The sequence below is a fragment of the Coturnix japonica genome, chromosome 1, assembly GCF_001577835.2.
Source record: "Coturnix japonica isolate 7356 chromosome 1, Coturnix japonica 2.1, whole genome shotgun sequence".
NCBI classification, from domain to species: Eukaryota; Metazoa; Chordata; class Aves; order Galliformes; family Phasianidae; genus Coturnix; species Coturnix japonica.
In genome coordinates this window covers 103,710,841-103,735,023 of record NC_029516.1, presented here as the reverse complement: position 1 = coordinate 103,735,023, position 24,183 = coordinate 103,710,841, and the positions used below count along the sequence as shown (strand labels likewise).

At 35.3% G+C, this 24,183-nt stretch overlaps 1 protein-coding gene across 19 annotated transcripts in view; it reads right to left on the bottom strand.

Annotated features, from left to right (window-relative positions):
• Window positions 1-24,183, bottom strand: part of DMD (dystrophin) — a 1,014,969-nt gene that overhangs the window by 343,464 nt on the left and 647,322 nt on the right. For all 19 annotated transcript variants that reach the window (XM_015884249.2, XM_015884262.2, XM_032449414.1 and 16 more), the window contains one exon: window positions 7,243-7,407. In XM_015884249.2, coding sequence (XP_015739735.2) covers window positions 7,243-7,407 — 165 coding nt within the window. The remainder of the gene's footprint in view (window positions 1-7,242; window positions 7,408-24,183) is intronic.

Below are 24,183 nucleotides of genomic sequence, written 5' to 3'. Positions count from 1 at the left end.
CTGCTTTTTGAAGTCCCATAAAAAGATTTCTGAAAAGAGTGATAAGTGATAGAACCAGAGCATGATGTTCCGTATGTCTATGAGCTGATTAAATTGACATTTACTGCAGATCTAAATAATGCATTGAGAATATGAGTACTTCATGTAATCAAACAATATTTCATCATCAGAAGTTTTCATGTTTCAACCTTTTGCCAAATGAGACACAGATATCAGAAGACAGTGGGTTAAATTTCTAGGGCACATACACCTTATGTGCTTATGTGAATGATATAAACTACTTGCCCCACCCAGAATATAAAAATTACTAATTTGAGAGAACATTAGGAAAATGAAAATGAATCAATAATGACTTGAAACGTTATTTCTCTAACCTAGCTTGTTAAGCAGGCACCGACAAATTAAGGCTAATGGAAAGGAAAAAAAACAAACAAAAAAACAACACTCAGGAATGTCCCCTCAACACTTTCTCTCATGTGGTTGAACATTCACTCTTCTATTTGTCTGCAGTTAGGTTTCCTACTCCACAGTCATATTCTTCTCTAACTGCAGACTGTCAAGCACATCATGAAGTGATTGACAAGAGTTGACAGCTCTCCTATTGTCATTCAAAACTTATCGAAAACAAAACCTAAATACAAGTCACTTTTAAGATTAGTCACTTTTTTTTTTTTTAATTATTATTGTTTAAGATGGCCAGCTTTGTCTGCAAAAATTGAACACAATATGCTGTACACATGCATGGGAAGTGACCACCATAGTCAATAAAAATATAAATACTATTCTCAGAGACAGTACAAAACTTCTTTAGAAGTACAAGGTAACAATCAGTTGTGGAAACTTTGGAAAAGGGGTGTCAAATACAGAGTAGTAAGGGCAGGCATGAGCGACAACCAGAATTTAAAGAGGGAGTAGGGGGAAGTTGATAGTATTGATGAGTGGGCCAGCAGGAAGGACCAGCGAAATTGAAAGACAATCTGGAGGCAAGGTGGCCGGAAAGTATGAAGTGGCTTTTAACATTGTCTGGAGGAGTCAGCAGAGTTTCAGAGAGCTAAAACTTGGAACAGGATTTTCTGCATTTGTTCTGCTTCCTATCCTGACTGTCTCTTCTGTCCACTCCTTAAAATGCAGGGACTCATTTCTTGCACTTCCTCCATATATGTACTCGCCCTCACCTATCATAATTCCCTAACTAACTGTCTTTATCTCAAATGTAGTAGGGAAAGCAGAAGCTCTGAGGCAAAGGCCTGGAAGAATCCAGGTTTTTATCCTCCTCCTATGGCTGGTGAGGTATGCTGACTAAAGGTTTTCAGATGACTGGCAGAAGAACAAGCTCAACTACCTCTTTTCCCCATGCACGCTCTGAGCTTGCCAGAAGAGGTAAGTAGCACCATCAGCAGGCATTTGTGCAACACATAGGCTAGGGTTGTCTACCTGTGTTGGAACAGAGCATTTGCAGTTTCACTGACAGAAAAGGAATTAAGATGAAACTCAGCACCCCAGACCATTTAATTCCAGAAAGAAAATTATTGTAGAAGCTAAGAATTTGTGTAAGGAAAATATTAAGTGGAAAAGGAAAATAAATAAATAAATAAATAAATAAACAATATAGAAAGATGCTGTTTGACATGTGTACAAAATTTGAGGAGCTAGTATATAACTCTACATTTAAAACATAAAAATTATGATCAAACCTTAGCCATGGAATTACTTTCACAAGAATTGCATGCATAGCAAACAGCATTATTCACAGACCAGAAGAAAGTTACCAGTAGAAAAATTCAAAAGATAAAATTTGAAGACATTCAGGCAAAGGATTCACATTAAAGAAAATTTATTTTAGACTCTCACTCTCAGACTAGCACATTGCTAGCAATGTCTTGATCATATACCCAGAGAACTCCAGTGAATGTGACTTTCCAGAGATAATGTGCAAGCCAAAGGCATTTCTGCAGAAGCACTATGCTACCTTTATGCCTCCATCTCTGGTAGGGAGACTTTTATCCATAGGCTTATGTATGGAGAAAAGATAATAAGTCTCAGAATAATATCTATATGGACTGAATGGGGAAAAAAAAAAAAAAAAATCAGGCAAATTCTAAAAGGCAACAATTGAAAATGAAATGGCATAGCATTCAGAACTTGTTATATAAATGCTGGCTGTAAGTCTATATTAATACCTTAAATAAAGGTGTAACTATTTTGAAAGAATCTATATTTGCTCTTTAGAGAAATATATTTAAATACAGTGTTAGTATTTTGGAGAGGGCTAGTTTATTTCTTCCAAAACGAAGCACATCGCGTATTTTAGCACACATTAAAAAATTGAAGTCAGTTTTCATTATTAGTTTCCATTCAGAAGCAACCCTTCTAATCATTTTTCTTCATGCAATTTGCTTGTTCATCCATATGAGTTTCTGACCTAATGCCCAAAGCTGTATGTCCTGGTGGCAATGATTTGTCATGCCATAGCTAGTGTTTTCACACCTTAGTCTCATACTGCAATGCCACTCTCCAGTTCCATAACTAACAAATACGCTAGCAGTAGCTGAACAAGCAGAGCACAGCAGTCACAACATAACAGTCCATTGCTCTTGACAATAGATGCAAAGTGTTCCTGTCGATAATGGCTAGATTCTGTAACTCAACAGAACTTCTCAATTTGTAGGACTGCCAGAAAGAGAAAACTCAGAAAACAGTTTATGTGGAATATATACACAAGGAACAGAAAGTAGCACTAAAAAAAGTATCTAAAGTATTAGCCTATTTGTAAGCTTTTATTGTATATACCTTACTAGAAATATCTTTCTGTTCTTTATATATTTCTATTTTTAAAGAAGTATTTTGGTTAAGGATTTCTCATGGACTCAAGTCATAACATAGTAAAGCTTATTAACCAGAACTGCTCACAAGCAGGAAGAAGACTGAATTTTTACATAGTGTAATAGTAATAGGACAAGAGGGAATAGCTTTAAGCTGGAAGAGGAGGAACTAAGGATAGATATGTGGAATAATTCTTTATTCAGAGAGTGGTGAAGCTCTGGCAGAGCTGCCCAGAGAAGCTGTGACGCCTCATCCCCAGAGGCACTCTGCCTCCCTGGGCAGCCTGTTCCACTGCTCCCTCACCTTCACTGTGAAGAAGTTCCTTCACATATTGATGTGGAACTTCCTTTGCTTCAGTTTATGGTCGCTTCCTCTTGCCCAGTCACCAAAGAGTACTAAAAAGAGCTTGGCCACGACTCTTTAACTCCCACACTTAAGATATTCACAAACATTAATCAAATCTCCTCTCAGTCTTCTATTCTCAAGGTTGAACAGACCCAGGTCACTCAGACTTTCCTCATATGAGAGATGCTCCAGAACCACTATCATGTTTGTAGCCCTCTGCTGGACTCTCTCGAGGAGATCCCTGTCTTTTTTGTACCACAGAGCCCAGAATTGGATGCAGTACTCCAGGTGAGGCCTGACCAGAGCAGAGTAGAGGGGGATTAAAATCAATTGAAGACATTATCCAAATGCTTCTTAGACTCTGACAAGCATAAACTGCTAAGAAAGATGAATTTGTTCAACATAAACTGAAAGCATGGAAAGAAAGTGCCCCGGTGGCGCAGTGGTTAAGGACACCGCCTTGCAACACTGGGGCCCGGAGTTCGAATCCCCCCTGTGGCGCAAGTGGTAGAAGTGCCGCTCTGCTACACAGAGGCTCGAATCCCGGGGGTTGGACTCCATGATCTCTAAGGTCCCTTCCAACCCGCACGAGACTATGAAACTATGAAATTAGGCTTCACTTTGCATTGTTGGCAGAGGTACTGGTAAAAATATATCAGTGTGTACAAAATTACACATAAAATAAGATCTGAACATATCTACTCTGAAGTGATCTACTGACATAGCTATATCCAATATTGTACTGTACACAAAGCTGTTAAGTACTATAATCTTATGATATTACAACATGGACAGTTTTCATTAGATTTTCTTCACACCTTTTTGTAAGATTGGAAACCTATAATTATTATACCTCACTAAATTTGTTAAGTTGGAATACAAAATCATGCAGAATTGCTGTAAGAGTAATGTTGTACCAAAGAAAAAGTACACAGAAAATATAAATACATGGAGTTGTGCTCACGAAGAAGCAAAATTGCTTCTGACAGACTCTCAGCAACACCAGGCAAAGTATTACAGGTGAGCCAAGTAGTCACTTGGAATAAGAACACTTAAACTCACACAACTGGTGAAAGAGCTCTCTCTCTAGACAGCATTTCTTCCCAGAAATAACGTGGGTTGAAGAGATACACTCCTTTTAGCAGCTGGCCCTCATGTGAGCCCAGGGTGGCTCCAACTGGCTTACATGTGGGAAGTACAGGCGCAGACAATTTGCCTATGCCACCTGGGTCAACCACACTGCTTCACTAGGTGCTCAATCACCAGTTCAGCACCTGTAACAGTTCTCCTACATGTGGTAAGCTAGAAAAACACAAACAGTTGTAAAATATGCAACACAATATATTCAAGCTGCATGAGAAGCTATATAGAAGGCTTACTGCAAATATGGAAGTGTTCCAGTGTTCAAGACTAGCAGTAGTGCTGAGAACTTACAACAGATGCAGATTTTGTATTTCCCCATCCATATACATAATTATTTCATAGGAGCAGTCTCTATTATTAAACCAGTACTGGAATGGATCATTATGCCAATGTGTTAGAAAAAATACAAATTACTTATAAATAAGATCTATGCTAGTATTATTAATACAGCAGCCTGTAAATATGCATTCCAATGCTGATTTCTTTCGACTGTTTTGTTACATTTAAATATATGTATCTCTGTTTATAAAAGAAACCTGTAATAATGGATTAACAACATGAATACAGCAAATATTGCTAGAGATGCTTTTTAAATCTTGGAAATAAGATTCTGGATTACTGTTATTTCATGAGTTACTGGTTACTCACTAAATTAATTAATAGTGTTACAGTAGTAATTCTACCATTATTTAACAAGAAATGAGCGAGTTATTATATTCTACTGAGGATTTTGGAAACAACCACTAAAAATTATGGTGCCTAACCAAAGGCCTGGGTTCTGAAGGCACTGTGATCTCTAAATTAAAGTCAAAAGAATTATGAAGAAAAATGACATTGGCATAAAATATATTAGGGTAGCATGAGACATGCTGCCGCCATTTAAATTATGCATAGAATTATGAGAGCAGAAAGGGATAAAATAAAAAAATATATATGTTCCATAAGAAATGTGTTTTATAATAAAAGCTGTTATAAGTTACAATATGCTTCTTGGGAGTGCATGAGGTTTAAAGAAGCATTGTCTCAACAAACTGGCGTTCACGTTTTTCTTACCACTTTTGATGCCTTTTAAATTGAAAAATGCATTTAGTTTAGAAGCTAAGCTGTTGCCTAAAGACTCACTCGACACAAAGTAGTCCAACCAGATAGAGAGATGGTGCCCTAAGACAAACACCTGTGACGACCACGCTGGACATGTCCCATCTCTCAACTCTTGTAATATCTCCTCCATGTTTCCTAACTGTATCACAAAGAAGAAAAAAGAAGTCTGTTCCACTGTCTACTTCATCTAGATTCTGGGTACAGTTTTAGGAAACAATGCATCCTGAAACATTCTGAAGAAAGTTTCTCCCACATACTCTATTAATTTCCAAGTGTGATGATGACAAGAGAAAGATGGGTTAAACCGCCCTGTTGTCTCATGTCTTACTTGCCTTCCTTTGATGATCTTCAATACTCCCCTTCCTCTTTGATCATACAAAATTTCATCCCACCACATCAGGACTATAGACTTTCTTTTTCCCTATTCTGTTAAAAGCTTTTCAAAAATATTCCTGTACCATCACCATAAAAGGACTGAAAGAGACAAGCAAAACATCTCTCTCACAAGCAATAGAAAAAACAAGATCCTTACAGTTTGCAGCAAACTTAATGGTGGAACCAGTCTTGAAAACAAAAACAAAAACAAAAACAAACAAACAAACAAACAAAAAAAAAACAATGAAGAAGACTGAAAGAAAGAAATGGAAGAGTTCTGATTAAAAAATTTTTGTTAAAACACAGGAAGTGAGCATAGATAATTTTCTTTAAGGTAATTTCCATTCTTTGTTCTATTTACATAAAGACATTTCAGAGCTATCCTAATTTATCTTTTTGAAAGGAAATGAATGTCACCACTGAACTCATTCTGTCAATTATAGGACTACAACAGATCTTGAGATGCTGTATTTTCCATAATGTGATTGTATGACATAGAAAAGTTTCAGCATTAGAACAGCTGAACAAAAGCAATGAGTACAAAGTGAATTTAATAAATATTCTCTGCAAAAACAAATATGACTTTAGAAGCAATTATTCAATTTCATGCAAAGCAAAACAATTTTAGAATATTTGCCTTCCCCTCCTTGCTGCCTCCCCTCCCCAAAATTGTAACATGAGAACCAACACAGAACAGTGTTGTTTTTTAATCTTTGTTTGTGTTAACAAAATGCTCAGCTGCTGTGAACCAAACCAAAGAAAAACTCACGGACTTCAGTAAGTTGATGTACGGTATAATATTTTCCCAGTCTTCGTTAAGGTCATGTATACATAGATAAATAATGAAAAACCAAATGGTCAAAGCAGACACGCAGCAAGGCCTTTTATTCTAATCAGTATATTTAATCCTCAGTTTCTTTGGTTTCATACAAACTACATATAGACACTTTTTAATACCTAAATACACATTGAGAATTAGATTATAAATATTTTATTTACAATTACTGGACAATCAGTTCTACTGATTTATTGTTATCTATCTTAGATGGTTAGCAGTTAGATGTATTTCTTCCAGTGTGAGAATTACACAGCCCTAATTATTCTGATTTTCAGCTGATCATACTGACATGATGAAAACTGCTTAAACAGTCCATCACTGATATCCTAAATTTCATGTACTAGCTTTTTAGGTTACTCATTCATGATATCGTTTAGCAAAAATTATTTACTATTTTTACATTTCACTTTGCTACCCTAAAAAGCTCTATCACAAAAAACTGTCTAATGGGAAAAAAAAAAAAAAAAAAAAAAGAGCTTTCATACAACAGAATCTTAGGGAATTGTCATGGATTTATGTATCAAAGTTATATTCTTAATACAAGCCATGCAGCTAATGCTCCAACTGACATTTTAACCATAAAACATCCAGGTTCCTTTTTAAAACAGAAAACTTACCTTAATATCAAAAGCTCCTGGCTGACCCACTTGGTTATAAAGCTCTAGTTGGTTTTTGACAGGTGTTATCCACAATGTCAGTTGATTTATTTGCTTATCAAGCTCTATGAAATCCTTTAGCAGAATCTCTATTTCTTTTTGCTTCTCTGGTAGATCTTTGGACACCTGAAAAAAGTATCAGAAGCTGCTTTTGTAGTGAGGGAAAAAAACAAATAAACAACATGAAGCAATTTAAAATTATACACACATATGCTATACACATAAGGTATATAAGTTAATTGTGTACACCTGTAGAAGGAAGTCAAAGAAAGACTAGAAACAGTAGTCAAATTATTATGGTATCTTGCCAGTCAGTTACAACATTCTCTTTCCTACAAATAAGTAAATCATCAGACTTCTCATTTTTGTTATTCTACTATTGCATTTGTAGTACATTAAAAGTGTGGTGTGTTTTGTTTTGTTTTGTTTTGTTTTTTTCATATATGAAAGTGCTTTCATGCTAAATTTTTAGTCTTAGAGAGCAACAATGAATATAAAAGCATGAAAGTGACCACTTGAATGAGATCTAACTTTCCTCGGCCTCTTTGATCTGGAAATTTATAAGCATCTGTTTTCTGACGAGGTGTTCAGAGTTGTCATTTTTGCCCGAATTTGCATCAGCAGATGCTTATAGTGAAGAAAAATAATGAAGAAATGTGTCATCAATACTGAACTTGATTCTCCGATCTGCATTCAAAGTAGTCAGATTTTAACCAAGTACATCCTTTGCCAGTAATTAGAAATTATTAATCAGAGAATTACACAGTTCAAATCTAACATCACTGAAGCATTTGGAGTAAATACAGGAACAGGTTGAAAGTAAATAAAACAGGTTGGAGCCAACACTCCATGCTGTCCTTCCCAGCTTGTCTTCTATAGCTGGAGAGGTGAGGTGTCACTGTACAGTATGGGCAACGTTGCAAACCTTTACTAGAGGAGAAACCATCTGGACTTGAAAAATAATTGGAAACAGCAAATAAAGTTCCTGGGAAAGGAAAAGAAAATATAGCAACTAACTATTAAAAACAGCTAAGAAGTATGGTTCATTATTCATATTTCTTCGCAAATTCAATTTGAAAACACTGATCTGCTGATACTACAAAAATATCTTTCATATATTCTACATGTGGTTTACTAGGCCATACTTAGAAGATGGTTCTAATTCATTAACTTGATTTGCAGTTAGTTAAATTATCTCTGTTGTTCATTATATCCACCCCATAACATCTTTTTTAATCAAAACTGACCCATGAGTCAAATCGCTTTTTCTATCCTCCTAATCTTATTAAATATAACAAAAACTCTGCTTTTCCAGTATGGCCTAAGATACAAAAGAAAACAATTAAAAATGCATTCATTTCCCTTATGTATCTATGTAGATCTTGGCCTAATTTTACAGAAGATTAGTTTCATCTTTCTCACAAGATTAGAATGATAATCTTCAATGTTTAATAGCCTTAATATTAATATAAACAAATTCCACAGAAAATCAATTAAAATAAATACGTAACCACTGGCAGAAAACAAACAAACAAACAAAAAAAACCAAACAAGGTGATGCCTGAAAATCTGAAATTTAAATTCATTTGTCTCTAATGAGCTTTAATCAAATACATTGTGGCAACAAGAAGACAGACAAAAATAAATGTTTAGTATTTTATGGAAAAAAAATAAATGACTATATACTAAGATGTAGTATTAAACTCTGATAAATAAGAAGGGAGAAACAAAAACAGATGTGGACAAGGGTGAAGTAAAATTAATAGGGGGGAGATTTAGGGTAGATATTAGATGGAAATTCTTAACTCAGGGCAGTGAGGCGCTGGCACAGCTGCCCAGAGAAGCTGTGGTGCCTCATCCTTGGAGGTGCTTAAGGCCAGGTTGGATGGAGCCCTGGGCAGCCTGAGCTGGTGGGGGGCAGCCCTGCCCACAGCAGGGGTTGGGGCTGAGTAGGCTTTGAAGTCCCTTCCCAACCAAAGTGTTATGTGATTCTATGTTATATGTTTAATCTAGAAACAGAGAAGAGGAAAGATAAGGTTTTGTTTATATACATTACTTCACTCACATGTTTTTCAAAAGTAACTACAGACACACACCACACCAAGAAATAATAATAAAATAAAATAAAAAAGAGTAACAAGGCAAAACAGATTCCACCTGAAGTGAGGTGGCAACCTAGGTAAATGCAGTCTTACAAATCAGCTCCAGGGTTAAAATTGTAGCACAAATATATGATTGTGTTTCCTTTATTTTTATTAATTGTAGTGCATGTGAATAAATAAAACTAAATAAAAACAAAATCGAAGTCATTATGAATCTGTTCATTTTACAGAGAAACTTAATGCCTTTTTCTTTTACCAAAGAAACTAAAAGAGCAACAGTAGGTAGGTAAAGACAGAACTTCAGTCAAATTCAAGTTAATGGCTATGGATAAACATGTAAGAAACAAATTTTTGGCTGGACATTAGCAAGGGAATACCATGTAAGATCCATGTAAAATGTTTCATGTTTTTGTGTGTAAAACAGATTCTTCAGTTCTGCATCTATCTATCATCTATCTATCATCTATCTATCTATCTATCTATCTATCTATCTATCTATCTATCTATCTATCTATCTATCTATCTATCTATCATCTATCTATCATCATCATCTATCTATTTTTAATTCTGGCATCAAGCAGTCAAGCTGGCTAATCAAATTAGAACCTCATGTGCTTAAGGGAATTATAAATGCTCCCGCTGAGCTAAGGTACTGCTGCAGGCTGTTTATGGTGAAACAGCTTATTTCCAGAAGCATAATTTGGGAAACACTCCATGGAGTAACAGATAAGGGTATGCTGACTGGGTATTGTAATTCAGGTCCCTTTTGTGTCACAACTGGACATGCAGAGGATCTCAGGAATTTTCTCTGCTTCTTAAGTTACAATCTTTCTGTCTACCTTTTAACTTACCATCTTTAACTGGAGATTGCAATCAATTACAGAACTTTTTTGATAGGCTTCTCCAGGTCCTGGTCAACATGACACAGCTTCCAAAGTCCTCTCCCTAAGATGGGATTCTGATGCCATTGGGACATACAACAGCCTGATTCTGTCCTCCAGCTAGTTCTTAGCTCCAGAATTTCTCCAGGGAAGAGTAAACAATATGTCCCACTCCAAAACTCTTATCTACATTTTTCACCTTTTGGCCTCTTTCTCCTCCTTCTTTTATTTATTTATTTCCTCCCCAGGATTATCCATCCGGTATCTACCTAGTTCCATCCTCTATAATATCTTATTTCTTTCTCTTCTGTCTAAGAAAAACTGTTCAGTTTTACTAGAGAAGGACTGACAACCTTTCACAAGCTACAAGACCAAAAGCAGTGGTCGTAAGGCGCCATCTGTACGAGAGTAAAAAAAAGGGTAAGCACATGAGACATTTTCCCCAAATTCTGCCTAATCTAAACACAAGCCTGAAGAAAGCAAAGAGTTCTGTAAGCTGGCAAGGAATCAAGTGCACAAGGGGCAAACAACTGAAGAAAGAAAAACTTTAATTGGGACAGCTTTCTAAAACTGACTTCACTTTCTGCTTAAAAATTAATATCTTCAATGTTACCTTATTTGGCAGCCGGTCATCAATGAAAACATACCTTGGTTTGTAACCAAAGGAAAAAATAGATTTGAAAGTGCAAATGAAAATAAAAGCATGGATTATTCCTTCAAAGACTAAATTCTGATTTCAACATCAAAGGACTATATAAATTCAATGATGTGTCAAAACATTAATCTCAATGCATGTGACGTATCTAAAATTTTGTACTTTAGTTCAAATGTTAATTAAGTTAGATTAATTGACAGCTTAGTAACAGAATAATAAAAAAGATTTATGTCCCAAATTGGAAAACAGTAGAAGACCCTAATTTTACAAACTGACACTGGTCTTCACAATACATAGCATTATTCTTATCTTAATATATCAGGCCATTTTTTCACTTAATTAGTTTTATGTACATCATTTTTTTAATTTTTTCTTTAAAATATTAAAAGAATACAAATAAATTACCAGCATAAAATGACAATATCTCTGGAAACATGAGAATACTCAAATTTAGATAGCTGCATGGCTTCAAAGTCTAGATCTTTATCTTATATTGCTTATTTCTGTTCCATTTGAAAATCACATCTTGGATATCTTCCTTTACTAGAAACCTAAATAATCCACTTTGGGTTCTTTCCATTCCTATCCCAACATGATAACTTTGATACAAAAACATATAATTGCTCAGCTCAGCTGTACAGACCTCAGACATTTCGCACGCACCATTTTTCCATCACTACTTCCTAATTTAGCCTCAGGGAGATAACTGTTTTCCAGATAGATAGGTATGCAGTATGTGATGACTTAGAGTGAAGCAGATGGAAAGGAATACTGACTAATATTGTAAATATAAAAGAAAAAATTTGGCTAAGGTATGTCTTGTGATGTAAAATCACATTCAATGGACCCTGTTTTAACTCCGTATGAGTATTACAGAGAACAATTTCAATATCATAGCTGTGTAGTTCAATCCTGCAACAGACAAAAAGATATTCAAAATGAAAATAATGAAACTAATTAGGCAGAGATAGTAAGTAAGAAAGAACAATTAGGAATAATTTTGTAAAGATAGAAATGTTATCGCAAGCAAATGAACTTGATAAACACTGTAGTTATTAAGGCGTCATTTACTATCAGCAGCTACCACATGATAAAAGAAAGCCAATGAAATGACTCATTCATGTGATGAATGATTGATTTTGAACATTTCCCTTCTTGCTCACAAGTCAATGTCAAGATTATTTCCCAGTTACCTGAAAGGACCAAACAGATTACTGTTCAGACTGCTAACAACGTTTTTCTTGTATTATTGACTTGGAAAGGTCCTTCAGATATTAAAAATATGTTCTTAAAGTGGGCTTCTATTGTAGGATAACTGGCAGTATCAGGTTTTTAAAAAATACACCATTGGTTGTATGAGGAAAAATTTAGAATGTGTAGTCCATTTCCTTGATAAAACATGATAATGTAAGACAAGCTGCAGTTTCTGCTTTACTATTCAATTTTTGCTAAAATAAAAGCAAAAAAGATAGGTGACTCCAGCACATTCAGCCCATAGCATAACGACCAAAAGCAAGTTTAGCTACTGTCTACACCAAGACTAGGATATAAAGGAAGTAAGTAATAAAAAGCATGAAATACGAGCTGACTTATCGATATATTACAAATGACACTTCCATAACATTTTTAAGATGATTACATAAAACAGCAATTCTTACAGTCACTGTTCAGAAAGTTTTTTCTGCCTAAAATTACCTCTCCTAGACTGTGTATCAAGAAATGATGTAAAATGGAAGGGGAGAACTTAATTTTTATGCAACCTCTCTTAACGAAAAACAATCAGTGTAAGAAAGAGTTTCATGTAAGTTCAGTTTAGGATACCACTTAGTTAATTAACTGAGCTATTTCCATTAGCAAGCTCAATATTGACTTTAAAATAAAATCTATGTAATTTCTTCTAAGTGATGAATATTTATGAACCTTAGTGTCTCTGACAAACTCAGACTAAAGACTATTTTACTAGAGGAAGGCAAAATAAGCTACTAAAGTATATTTATAAAATTATTATTTTCAAGGTAGCCAATGTTCCATGTTTCTCTACAAGATTCCCAGGACCTGATCTCCCTACATGTTTTGGAGGCTTTCGTCTTACTTTTGTTTTTCATTTTTAAATTCTTAGATATGTATTTGTAATATTCACAAAATAATTTTTTATTTAAAAGATCACTTTTCCCATTCATGGAGAAGAGTAAAGCAATTCACAAACACAAAACAAGAATGATTTTCTGCTTCATCTGGCTAACTTTTTAAAAAGCAGACAAATGTATCCCCCAACTGAATGATTCATTTTATTTTTTTTACATGGTAATATGATGATTTATATCACATTCGTCTGAATAACAACACTCTTTTTATATGTAATATTTATAACTAATTGAAATTCATTCTTTTGTGGTACTATCTCAGTGAATTTCTTTTGACAAGGGCATTTTCTGAGCACAAGACCCTCCACCTTAAACCTCTACTGAATACCTAGTCCAATACTTTCTTTATCTCTGTCCCTCACTCCCAGAAATCCAAAGGCAACTCTAAAACTTTAAAATCTGATTCCTACATTGACTCTTAATGAAGGATCCTCCGACACAGGACAAGAAAATTAATCTGAAGTAAAATTGCTAATCACTGGTTTACAGCAGAAGATATCATATATATCCCTAAAGTTATGCTTAGCCTAGAAAAAAGCAACCTTGTGCATGTACCCAACAGTAACTGTATCCTGCATAAATAGTTACCTTGAACCAGTTAAGTCAAACCTTTCTTCCCAGAAAAGAAACAAGAGTCTGCTGGGAAGTGAAGAGAAAGAAGAGAAACTGGCAGGCCACAGTGCTACACACAGCACAGAGCTGGATCTGCTACTGTGGTGTCCCAGAGCAATGAATTCATTGAATCACCCAAGCTGGAAGGGACTCATAAATGCCATCTGGTCCAAATCCTTTGCGATGAACACAAAGGGACACTTACAGCTATACCAGGATGCTCAAAGCCTCACCCAGGCTGACCTTGAATGTCTCCAGGGATGAATGTCTCACCCACCATACCCATGGGTAACCTGTTCCATATTACTCTGAATCACAGAATCACAGAATCATAGAATTACTCAGGTTGGAAAAGACCTTAAAGATCATCAAGTCAAACCACAACCTAAACATACTAACCTAACAAACAACCCTCCACTAAATCATGTTCCTGAGCAACACATCCAAATGGTTTTTAAACACATCCAGGGATGGTGACTCAACCACCTCTGAAGGGAGCTTATTCCAGTGCTTAGCAATCCTTTCTTTTTGAAATACATTCTAAACCTCCACCTGTGTAACTTGAGGCCATTTCCCCTCATCCTGTCACCTGTCACCAGTGGGAAGAGGCCAACCCCACTCTTGCTGCAATCACCTTTCAGATACTGGAAGATAGCAATAAGGTCTTACCCTCAGCCTCCTCTTCCCCGGACTAAACAGCCCCAGTTCCCTCAGCCTCTCCTCATAGGCCATATTCTCCATGCCCTTCACAAGCCTTGTTGCCATTCTTTGGGCCTGCTCTAGAACCTCAGTGTCATTTCTGTACTGAGGTGCCCAAAAGTGAACACAGTACTCTAAGTGAGGCGTCACCAATCAGGGCAGGATGACTTCCCTAGTCCTGCTCATCACACCATTCCTGATACAAGCCAGGATGCCACTGGCCTTCACACCATGTAAAACTCAATCTCTTCTTGCAACTTGGCAGACTGAACAGAGCAGTCCCGTCACTACTTTTGTAATTCCAGGCAGCAGAGTACTTCCTGCCTGCTACTGTGTCTCATCAGCCCTTCTTTTCCTTTTTCATATAAGAACTTATATTATCTGATTACTTTACTTTCAAGACCATGCCCAATACTGAAAGCTTGACTTCCATATGTAATCAGCTCACAGTGGCAATCAGTCAATAGCTAATTAAACATAAGATATATTCTTCAGTGTTATTGCTTACATCTGTGAAAAGCTTCCCAGAAGCACAAAACTGCCACGGACTTTCTAAAAATTATCATCTGCCAGAATCCCTGATAAGCAAAACAAAGCCAAAACCACTGCAAATGTCAATAGAAACAAAAGCAAACAAACAAACACATTTTGCTCGGTAGAGGAAATTGATATAATTGGATTTAAGGTTTGCAATACAGCAATAAAATCACTATGAAACAGCAATCTCTTGTGTAGAGGAAGCATGTTAGATAATTAATGCACAGATAAACTATGTTATTACCATAAAAATTAAACAAGGATATTTTGCTGTATCTTCGGACAGCATAGATAAATTTCAGCTGGATTGAATTTTGTACACAGCTGTTTATTTACATCATTTCTTAGAAACAAAGAATGTATTCTAATAAAAACTGTAGAAAAATAAAAATAAGCTGGTATTCTAATTCTAGTGAGTGGTCCCGCCTACCAATGCACTGACATGACAGACAGAATACAGGTAACAATGAATTTAGCTTTGTTGTTGGCTGTTCTTTGAGAAATACTTCCTTTAGCACTCTGAGGAAGGTGACCACTTTTCATTTGGGAGAAACATGCAGTTAACAGAAAAGTTGAGTGTGGAATTTACCTTAGATAACAGTACACAGTGTAGAGCTCTGTATCATAAAAACAGGCAATTCCCTGAGTAATGCTGATGCTCAGTTTTGAAAAATGTGTTTTTTGAACTCTAAGACAAGTGGCCAGAAAAAAAAAAAAAAAAAAAAAAAAAAAGGGAAAAGGAAAGGGGAGGCTTACCTCTAAGGCTATTCCAAACTATCATTTGTGAAACTTTAAAGACATAAACAAACACGTTGTAATAGACAGACATATATAACAAAGTATAAACTTTATCTTACAAATAGCAAGTAGTAAAACATTGATTTTAGGTCCCTATGGTCTTCCTTAGTAGAAAACCATGAAACACTTGTCACAACAGGATGGTCCATTGGGAACTGAGGTTTAGAAAAGCCCAAACCTTTGTCAGTCATTCAGTGGTAGGTGATACTATGTGAACCACTGGTCACTGCATGTGAACTCTTACAGATGCACTTGCTGCAGTATCTTACACTTTCTACTTCTACAAAACAAATACCATCATCTCAGTAGGAACTTAAGTCCTACAACTTTGAATAGTTTTTTAAAAATACCACTGACGCATCAAGAATTCTCAAAAATCATATTTATTTGCTACAGCACTTAGTAACATCACAGAAGTTATTATCTCTTTTGAAGAAGCTAAGCCTGCCTTTTGTCTTTTGACAAAATAAGTAAAAATGTATTGGTCTTTTTGATTTTAAAGCCAAATTTAGAAATGGATATTTAAATTTTATATTTAAATATTATGAGGAGAGTCTTCTGTGAAATAGTCAAATGTTTTTGGTTTTTTTTTTTTCCCCAAAAGTAGACATCTGTTTAATGTTAATTTGACAAAATAATTTATACGTTTTTAGCACAATGCTGCTTTGAAGGTAGAAATAGTTATTGACTCAGAGTTCATATCTGAGGGAAAAAATAAGAGCATGGTAAGCAGCACTCGTGTAGGCTTTCTTATTTAAAAATACATGAGTTGTACAAGATGGTTTGCTTTTATTACTCCTATTTAGAAGCATCACATTATCAGAAACATCACAAATGATACTACTAGATGCTTGAGGGCTTTAAGAAAGTCAAAAACAATTACAAAAGTCACAGAATGGTCTGGGTTGGAAAGGACCACAAGGATCAAGAATCTCCAACCCCCTGTCACAAGCAGGGCCACCAACCTCTCCATTTAATACTAGACCAGGCTGCCCAGGGCCCCATTGAACCTGGCCTTGAGTGCCTCCAGGGATGGGGCATCCACAACCTCTCTGTGAAGCCTGTTCAATCACCTCACAACTCTGATAGTAAAGAACTTCTTCCTGACATGTAATCTAAATCTTCCCTTCTTCAACTTAAAACCATTTCCCCTTGTCCTGCTACTATCTTATCTTTGTAAAAAGTTTACTCCCCTCCTGTTTATGGGCTCCCCTTATTAACTGGAAAGCTGCAATGAGGTCACCCCACAGCCTTCTCTTCTACAGGCTGAACAAGCCGACCTCCCTCAGCCTGTCTTTGCAGGGGAGGTGCTCCAGCCATCTGATCATCTTTGTGGCCCTCCTCTGGACCCTCTCCAATTGCTGCTTAAATATACTGGTATTTAACATGCTGTAGCACAGAGAAGATTATCCAGAAAGATCTTAGGAATAACACATACTTTGGAAATTTCAAAAAATAAGAGAATAATTTCATTCTGCTTCATCTCACCAATGCAGATGTTGCAACTGATTAGAAAATGTACACTCTTTTCTTGTAAGCCGTTCCTTAATTTCTTTGTAACATTTTCAATGTTTATGAGCAACACTGTCCCAAATCCACAAATACCATGATAAATATACAATTTATCTATATTTGATTTTCATTATATTCATTATGTTTGCTGTCATTTAGTTTAAAGCTTAAAATACACCTGTAAAAGTAAAGAAAATTAAAAGCACATAAAGCTAGATTCTAGAGTATATATTAAAAAAAGAATCCTACGTCTTCAAAATTAACTCAAAAATGTCTCAATGGAAATGAAGAACAAATGGTCAGCATTATGTCACAAAAGCCCTTAATACTGTGTAATTATTGCCCAGCTGCTTATAAAACATTTGGAGCATCATAACTTTTTCCCAGAACAGACTTCAGATTGACAAATAGTTTTAAATGAGAATAAGCAACATACTGTGGTAGGAGAATATTTTGCTGCAGGACTCCAGAAAGAGCATGAGACATGGTTACTAACCACTTTTGCAATGTTTTAAACCTACAGAATATTGTAATATCACCAAATAATATAATATATTATATAATATTCCTATGAGATAGCAGGTTGGACATAGGAGAACAGAGATGGAAAATTAAACAACTTCCCTGGAATTTCTAAAATGGGGGAAGTGGCATGATAAAAAATGGTCTCTGTAAAGTATCATACCCAAATATAACAGTAATTAGGGATTTACTGCATTACAAACTTCCTTTTCCTGATGCTGTGCTACTGCATCTGTTTATTCATATAGCTTTACTGTGTGTGAGGAGGGTTTTCTCAATTCCTTCTGCTCTCCAGAATTGCACTCATCTAATTTTCATTTTGGTCTTATAAATTCCAAATAATAGATACACTGAAATATTAAAACAAACAAACAAACCCTTAGAATTTAAACTGAAAAAAAACAAAACAAAACAAAATAATACAAACAACAACAAAAATACACAAAACCCAGCAATTAAAGCAAATCAAATTACTTATTATTTTACTTTGTATAGTATGTTCTTGTACAACATCTGCTAAAAAGCAGTATCATACCACAACAACATTCACCTCATTTATACCTATTTTATTTGGGGTTAAAACCAAAGCCAGCACAAGTCTGTGGAGATATTCTGGTTATTTTCAAATGTGGTATAAGGTTAGCGCTAATTTTCCAAATTTAAAAACCACTGCTTCAAAATCATAAAATCAAATCAGACAAGAAGAGATGTGTTAGCCTAATTTTGATCTGCTATCATTTTTATCTTGCAGATAGTAAATAATAAAATATTTCAGTTGATGTTAAACCATTTCATTTTCTCTAACTTACAGTGAATGAATTTATCATTGACTGCTGAGGTTCTCAGAGCTATTATAATATGTCTTTGAAATTAATTCTACTAAGTAAACATCAGGGGAAAAAAAAGTAGGCGTCTGTTATGTTTCTTTGTGTCTTATGATAGCCTCCAGTTCTTTTTAACAACAGTCATTTGGATGAATTACAGTATAGCATGTAAAGTGGAACAAAACCTAATGTATGAAGCTAATAAAGCAACTGAAAATTGCTTTTATAAGTAGGCTGCAGAGCCCAGTCCCTAATGTGGTCTGTCTTCTAACATGTGCAATCCATTGTATTAAAAATAACTAAGAATCTCTATAGTTTTAAATCAATACAGACAGCAAACTGCAGTATATGTATCCAAAATGTATTGGAAAGGAAAAGGTGGAAGTAAAATTGACATTCTTATTAGGCTAAAAATGCTTTAGTGCATACTTTCTTGTTTATTTTTACAAGTAAGAGAACTTTATTTTCATGGTGAAACAACTTTGTTCCAACATAGGAGAAACCAGAAAGAAGTAGTAAATAACAGATCAGATTTTCTTAGTATTTTTCCATACTACATATAAAACCAACTGAGTTTTTGAATCTCCAAATATTTCCTAGCTCTTCAGCCTCAGAAAAAGGAAGGGTTTACAAGGAAAAGAATAATGTTTACTTCTCACCGGTATGGCTTCCTTAACTCTCCTCTATTTGATCTCTGTGATTATTCAATTTATTTATGGGTGTAAGAACTTAAGTGTCTTACCTATTTGAATAACAAGCTGGAAAAAGGGACACATAAAATGATACATATTCCCACACACAGAGGAGGTAGGCCTCTAGAACCTGACATCACCCTGCAGGAGCACGCTACTACAATATGATATACGAGCAATAGTTCTTCTGCCATAAGGTTAACAATATTGTTGACTTTGGAACCCAAAGATCTTTTCATCTTCCTATCAGAAATTCAAAGATTCACTACGAAATAAGGTTTATGTTCACTCAGAGGGAAAAATTACTATGGCAGGCACTTGGTAGGAAAAAGTCTCTGTCCCCCAGGAAACTGGAACAGGAAGTGCAGCCTCAAGTACAAAGGGCAGTGCTGAGCTCTGCTCTCTGGTGGCAGTGACAGGACCTGAGGGGACAGCATGGAGCTGCATCAGGGGAGCATCGCAGTGGGGGTTAGGAAAAAGTTATTCACCTGAGGACAGTGGACATGGAATGCACTGACCAGGGCAGGAGCATGGCCTAAAGTGCCAGAGTTCAAAGAGCGTCTGGACAATGCCCTCAGACATTGGGTTTGGATTTTGGATAGTCCCGTGTGGAGACAGGAGCTGGACTCCATGATACTTGTGGGTCTCTTCCACAATGGGATATTCTGAAGCATACCTGGGCAGCAGGACACTTTAGTTGCCTTTGCAGTGAGGGGAAATCTTTTCTCCCTCCAGAAAACACAACCATATGGAGTAAAAGTTGGAGCAAAATTGAATCACTGATACCAAATAATACGACTGAGGATAACCCTACATATCCTTTAACTGCATGTAACTCTATCCTAGCATATAATTTCATAATTTTCTATTTTAGTATATTTTCATTAAACAACATTGCCAAACAGAAAGTATAGGAATATAGCTGTATTATCATATTTATATATCATATATTTTTCTGTTACTGGTAGGAAAATGTCAGTACACCCTTGTTTATCATCTCCATGTATTCATTTTCTAGACAGGAAACAATGGCCATCTTCAAAGTTCAAATTAAGCCAGAGAATAATAAAATATCCATGAAAACAATCAGGTTCAAATGTTACCCAATGGCTCAGCAAAACACATACATTTCTCTACAATTTGGCCCAAAATAAATGTTTAACATAAAGTAACTAGTACTGTTTTACTTCTGTGTTGTGCTTTGCACATGCTGGGAAACAGCAACTTATCTCCGTACTGCTAGTAAACTTGCTTTTAATAATCTTAACTAGTAGTACCTGCTAGCAATACACACACAAATGCACACACACACAAACACAAATACAAAAAGAAAAAAAAAAAAAAGGAGTGAAACCTATATGCAGTGTCACAAACCTGTGACATTTATTCCATCAAACAGAAAGAAGCATAACTTCATTTTCTTATGTGTAAAGATCATTCATTAGTATTGTTGATAAGGCAGGTGGACTACAACAAACTAGAAACCTATGACAATTTATAATAAATAATTTAGCACTGCAAATTAACTTTTTCAATGTAAGAGAATTGGGTACCTTATAATCAATAAGCAAATTCAGGAAAAGATAAACTTTTTGATTCCCAAACTGCTGGCTATATTGGAATTTCAAATAAAAAACAGAGAAATCTAACTGTAGCACTTATTTTCCAAGATGCTCCCCTGTCCATCCCACTAATAATAACAATGGCAATTGCAATAGTTTAAACCGTGAACTCAAACTAAGTTGCATTAACATGCTGAAATTTGATGTCATCACAGGTAATCTGTGAATAATTGTTACTCAAGGCAAGCTACATTACATGAACCCTAACCTTGTTATGACTTTGTCTTTCTGCAGTTTCTAGGCCCATCTTTTTTTCTCTACACTTGATCAACCAAGCTTAGAAGACCTATACTTTTCTCGGTGGTACAGGAAATGCTCAGAAGTTATAGCCATGTCACTCCGCTCCTTTTTTTTTTTCTTTTTTTTTTTTTTTTTTCCTTCCTATATAGCACGACAAATTGATTTGCTGTGGCAGTAAACAGTAAATTGGTCTCTTTGGTGTCTAGTAATTAGTTCTAACACTAGCAGACAAATTAAAAGGTAGCAAAACAAAATGTCTCCATCAGGCACTTATAATAACCTTCATAATACATACAGTAGATGTTGGGAAGACTAAGGTGGATAAATGAGGACAATGCTGATTTTGGCATCCAGCTTACTTTCAGATAATCTAGCTCATCCCTCTTGGCTGACACAAGACCAAGAATATTATTAAAGAGTAATAAACTCCTTCTAGCAAACCTCTGATTCCATGGTTCACTGGTCTCAGACCTAATCTATCAATCCATTTACTGCACACTAAAAGGTAAGAAACCCATTACAGATCTGTTATATACCCTGGCAGGTGGTATATGACAAGAACTGAATTCATCACAAACTCCAGTGCCTAGTACCTCTTTGTATGCTTTGAAGCCCTAGGTGGTTAGCTTACTTGGCTATCACAGCAGAAGATACTTTGAGCTTAGAAAATAAATGAAAATTCTTGATGTAACAACATAAAAATGGTTATAAAACACTACATTTTTTCATATCACTAAGAATTCACAGAGAAAGTGTTATTTCCATTTTTACAAGAAATACTGGCTTTGGAGAAGGCACAATAAGTAAAACCAGGCTAGAATTTAAAAGTCATACTTTTAAATGTGGACTTTAATCTTCATTCTCTGTTTAAACCATGTTTGAGGTAGCAGCCTATTAGAATCACTATTCAATAAAGGTGTCTAAGGAAATGTCATTTAAAATTTATTACTGTTCAACAGAAGAAAAATTCTTCATGTTATCTATTCTCAAGGTCATCAGCACACGATAAAAACATCTAAAAGCCAAGACAATATGGAAGCAAAAGAAAAAAAATCTTTTTTATGTGACTGAAATTCCTTTCATCCTCAATTTTTTTTTCTCAGCTTATTTTCACTGCTGTAGGGCAACAGTTCCTGTGACTGTAAAAAAGGTTTGAATATGGTTTATTTCAAATATGCCACCTTGAAGGTTAAGACTCACAGTGCTGTCACCCTTTCCACTGCTTAGCAGATCAAGGCAGAACAAAAATCTGTCATACTCTTAGGAGCTATCTGGCTAAGTTTTCAACTGGTAATTTTCAATTATCACAGCTTCACTGAACTAAACAGAATTACTCTAGCATACACCGGATAAAGAGCTACCTTACCATGTACATTTTATGTTTTGAACAAAGTATCATCCTGCAAGATGAGGTAATCAGAATCAGAACGCTATAACATGTTCCATTCTAGCATAGATGATGGAAAGCAAAACAAATAGCTAGCAACAAAAGGCTTAAATCAAAAGATATACTCCAAGATGGGAACGGAAGAACAGAAAAGCCCCAGAGAAATTTCTGTGCTGATGAGGTTTGTCCATTATGCTTTGAGGAACAGGAAAAAATATACCCTCATCAAATCAACTACAGAACCATTCTCCAGTGACCTACTGAATATCACTTGATATAAAAGTGTGGTTAGGAAGACAATGTATATCTCTCTGTCAGGCCTGCCGACTTCCCATGATACGTGATTTCCTACAGACCCCAGGGTTTCCTATCTTAAAATAACAAAATTAATTCCTTCAGCTATATAAAACCTAATCCTATTGATTTCATATCTCCAATATCCAGAAAATTGAGTTTTCCTGCACAAGCAGTAAAAGTTATGCAAGAGAAAAAAAAAAAAAAAAAAGTAAAAAAATTTTTTGTTTGTTTTTTTTTTTTCCTTTCAGTTTCCAAAGGAACACAGAGAAGGAGAAGAAAGAAAATTTTTGGTATTTTCATAAATTCTGGGAGAAGTCTAATGTCAGAAAACCAAAATAAACTTTTTTTTTTTTCCCATCTTGACTTTTCAAGATCATCTGAAAAGCGTTATGACTTGAGAGAAACATTCAAAAATCTCACTTTACATTTAAGAATTTGGGTCTTGTAATTTTCAAACTCAGTTTCTGTTCATTAAAAAATGAAACGTGTTCTCCACATTCTTTAAATTCAGGAACTTCATGAGGGTGAGAACTTTTCAATTTCATACATATACATATGTAGATAACTGAAACTGAAATAGCGCACTTCACTAACAATCACAAAGGAAAGTTTAATTTTCTGGGTTCAGCCTCTTTTAACAATAAATGGAAATACTCAGGTGGTCAACTCCAAGTCTAAAGTCTTGCCAAAAGCATTACTGAGGTCTGCTGTAACTTCTAAAGAGAAGGATACAGTAGCTGTATCCCCTATATTTTATCCAAACCTCAACGGTATTTATAGTTATTTGGGTTGCTCTGTATTGGGTTACCTGGAACATTTCTGTATTAGCAAGGAGAAAGTGAAAACACAAAGTTTTTAGATAAATAACTAATCAGTAAAAGCTTTCATTCAGAGACAAATTGCAGTTTTTGTAGGTTTTTTCCATTTTACTGAATGACAACAAAATCCAACACATTTTTTTTCCTGAAAGTGAATGATTTCTCAATACTACAGCAGAGAGATTCAAATTATAGTGCCTAAATTCAGCTATATATGTCCATCTGCTAGAAAATATAATTAATTTGATCTCAAAGTCTTCTGAATTCTTCTTATATATATTGATTTTGAAAGCCATTCTGTAGAGAAAGAGATACTTCTGCCCAAACACCTAAATAATGATTTATGCACCCAGCTCCAATTTTGTGAATGTGATCAATATTTATTATCCATTTTTTTGAGTCATTAGCTAACATTCTAAAACTTGCCAGACTATTTCTGTTAAGAAGAAGAAACTAATGAGAGTTTCTTAACAGATAAATTCCTGTTTATTTACCCAGACTGCTCTTGAAATATTAATTAGGTGAACACAGTTGAATCTGAATGTGACGTTCTTAACCAC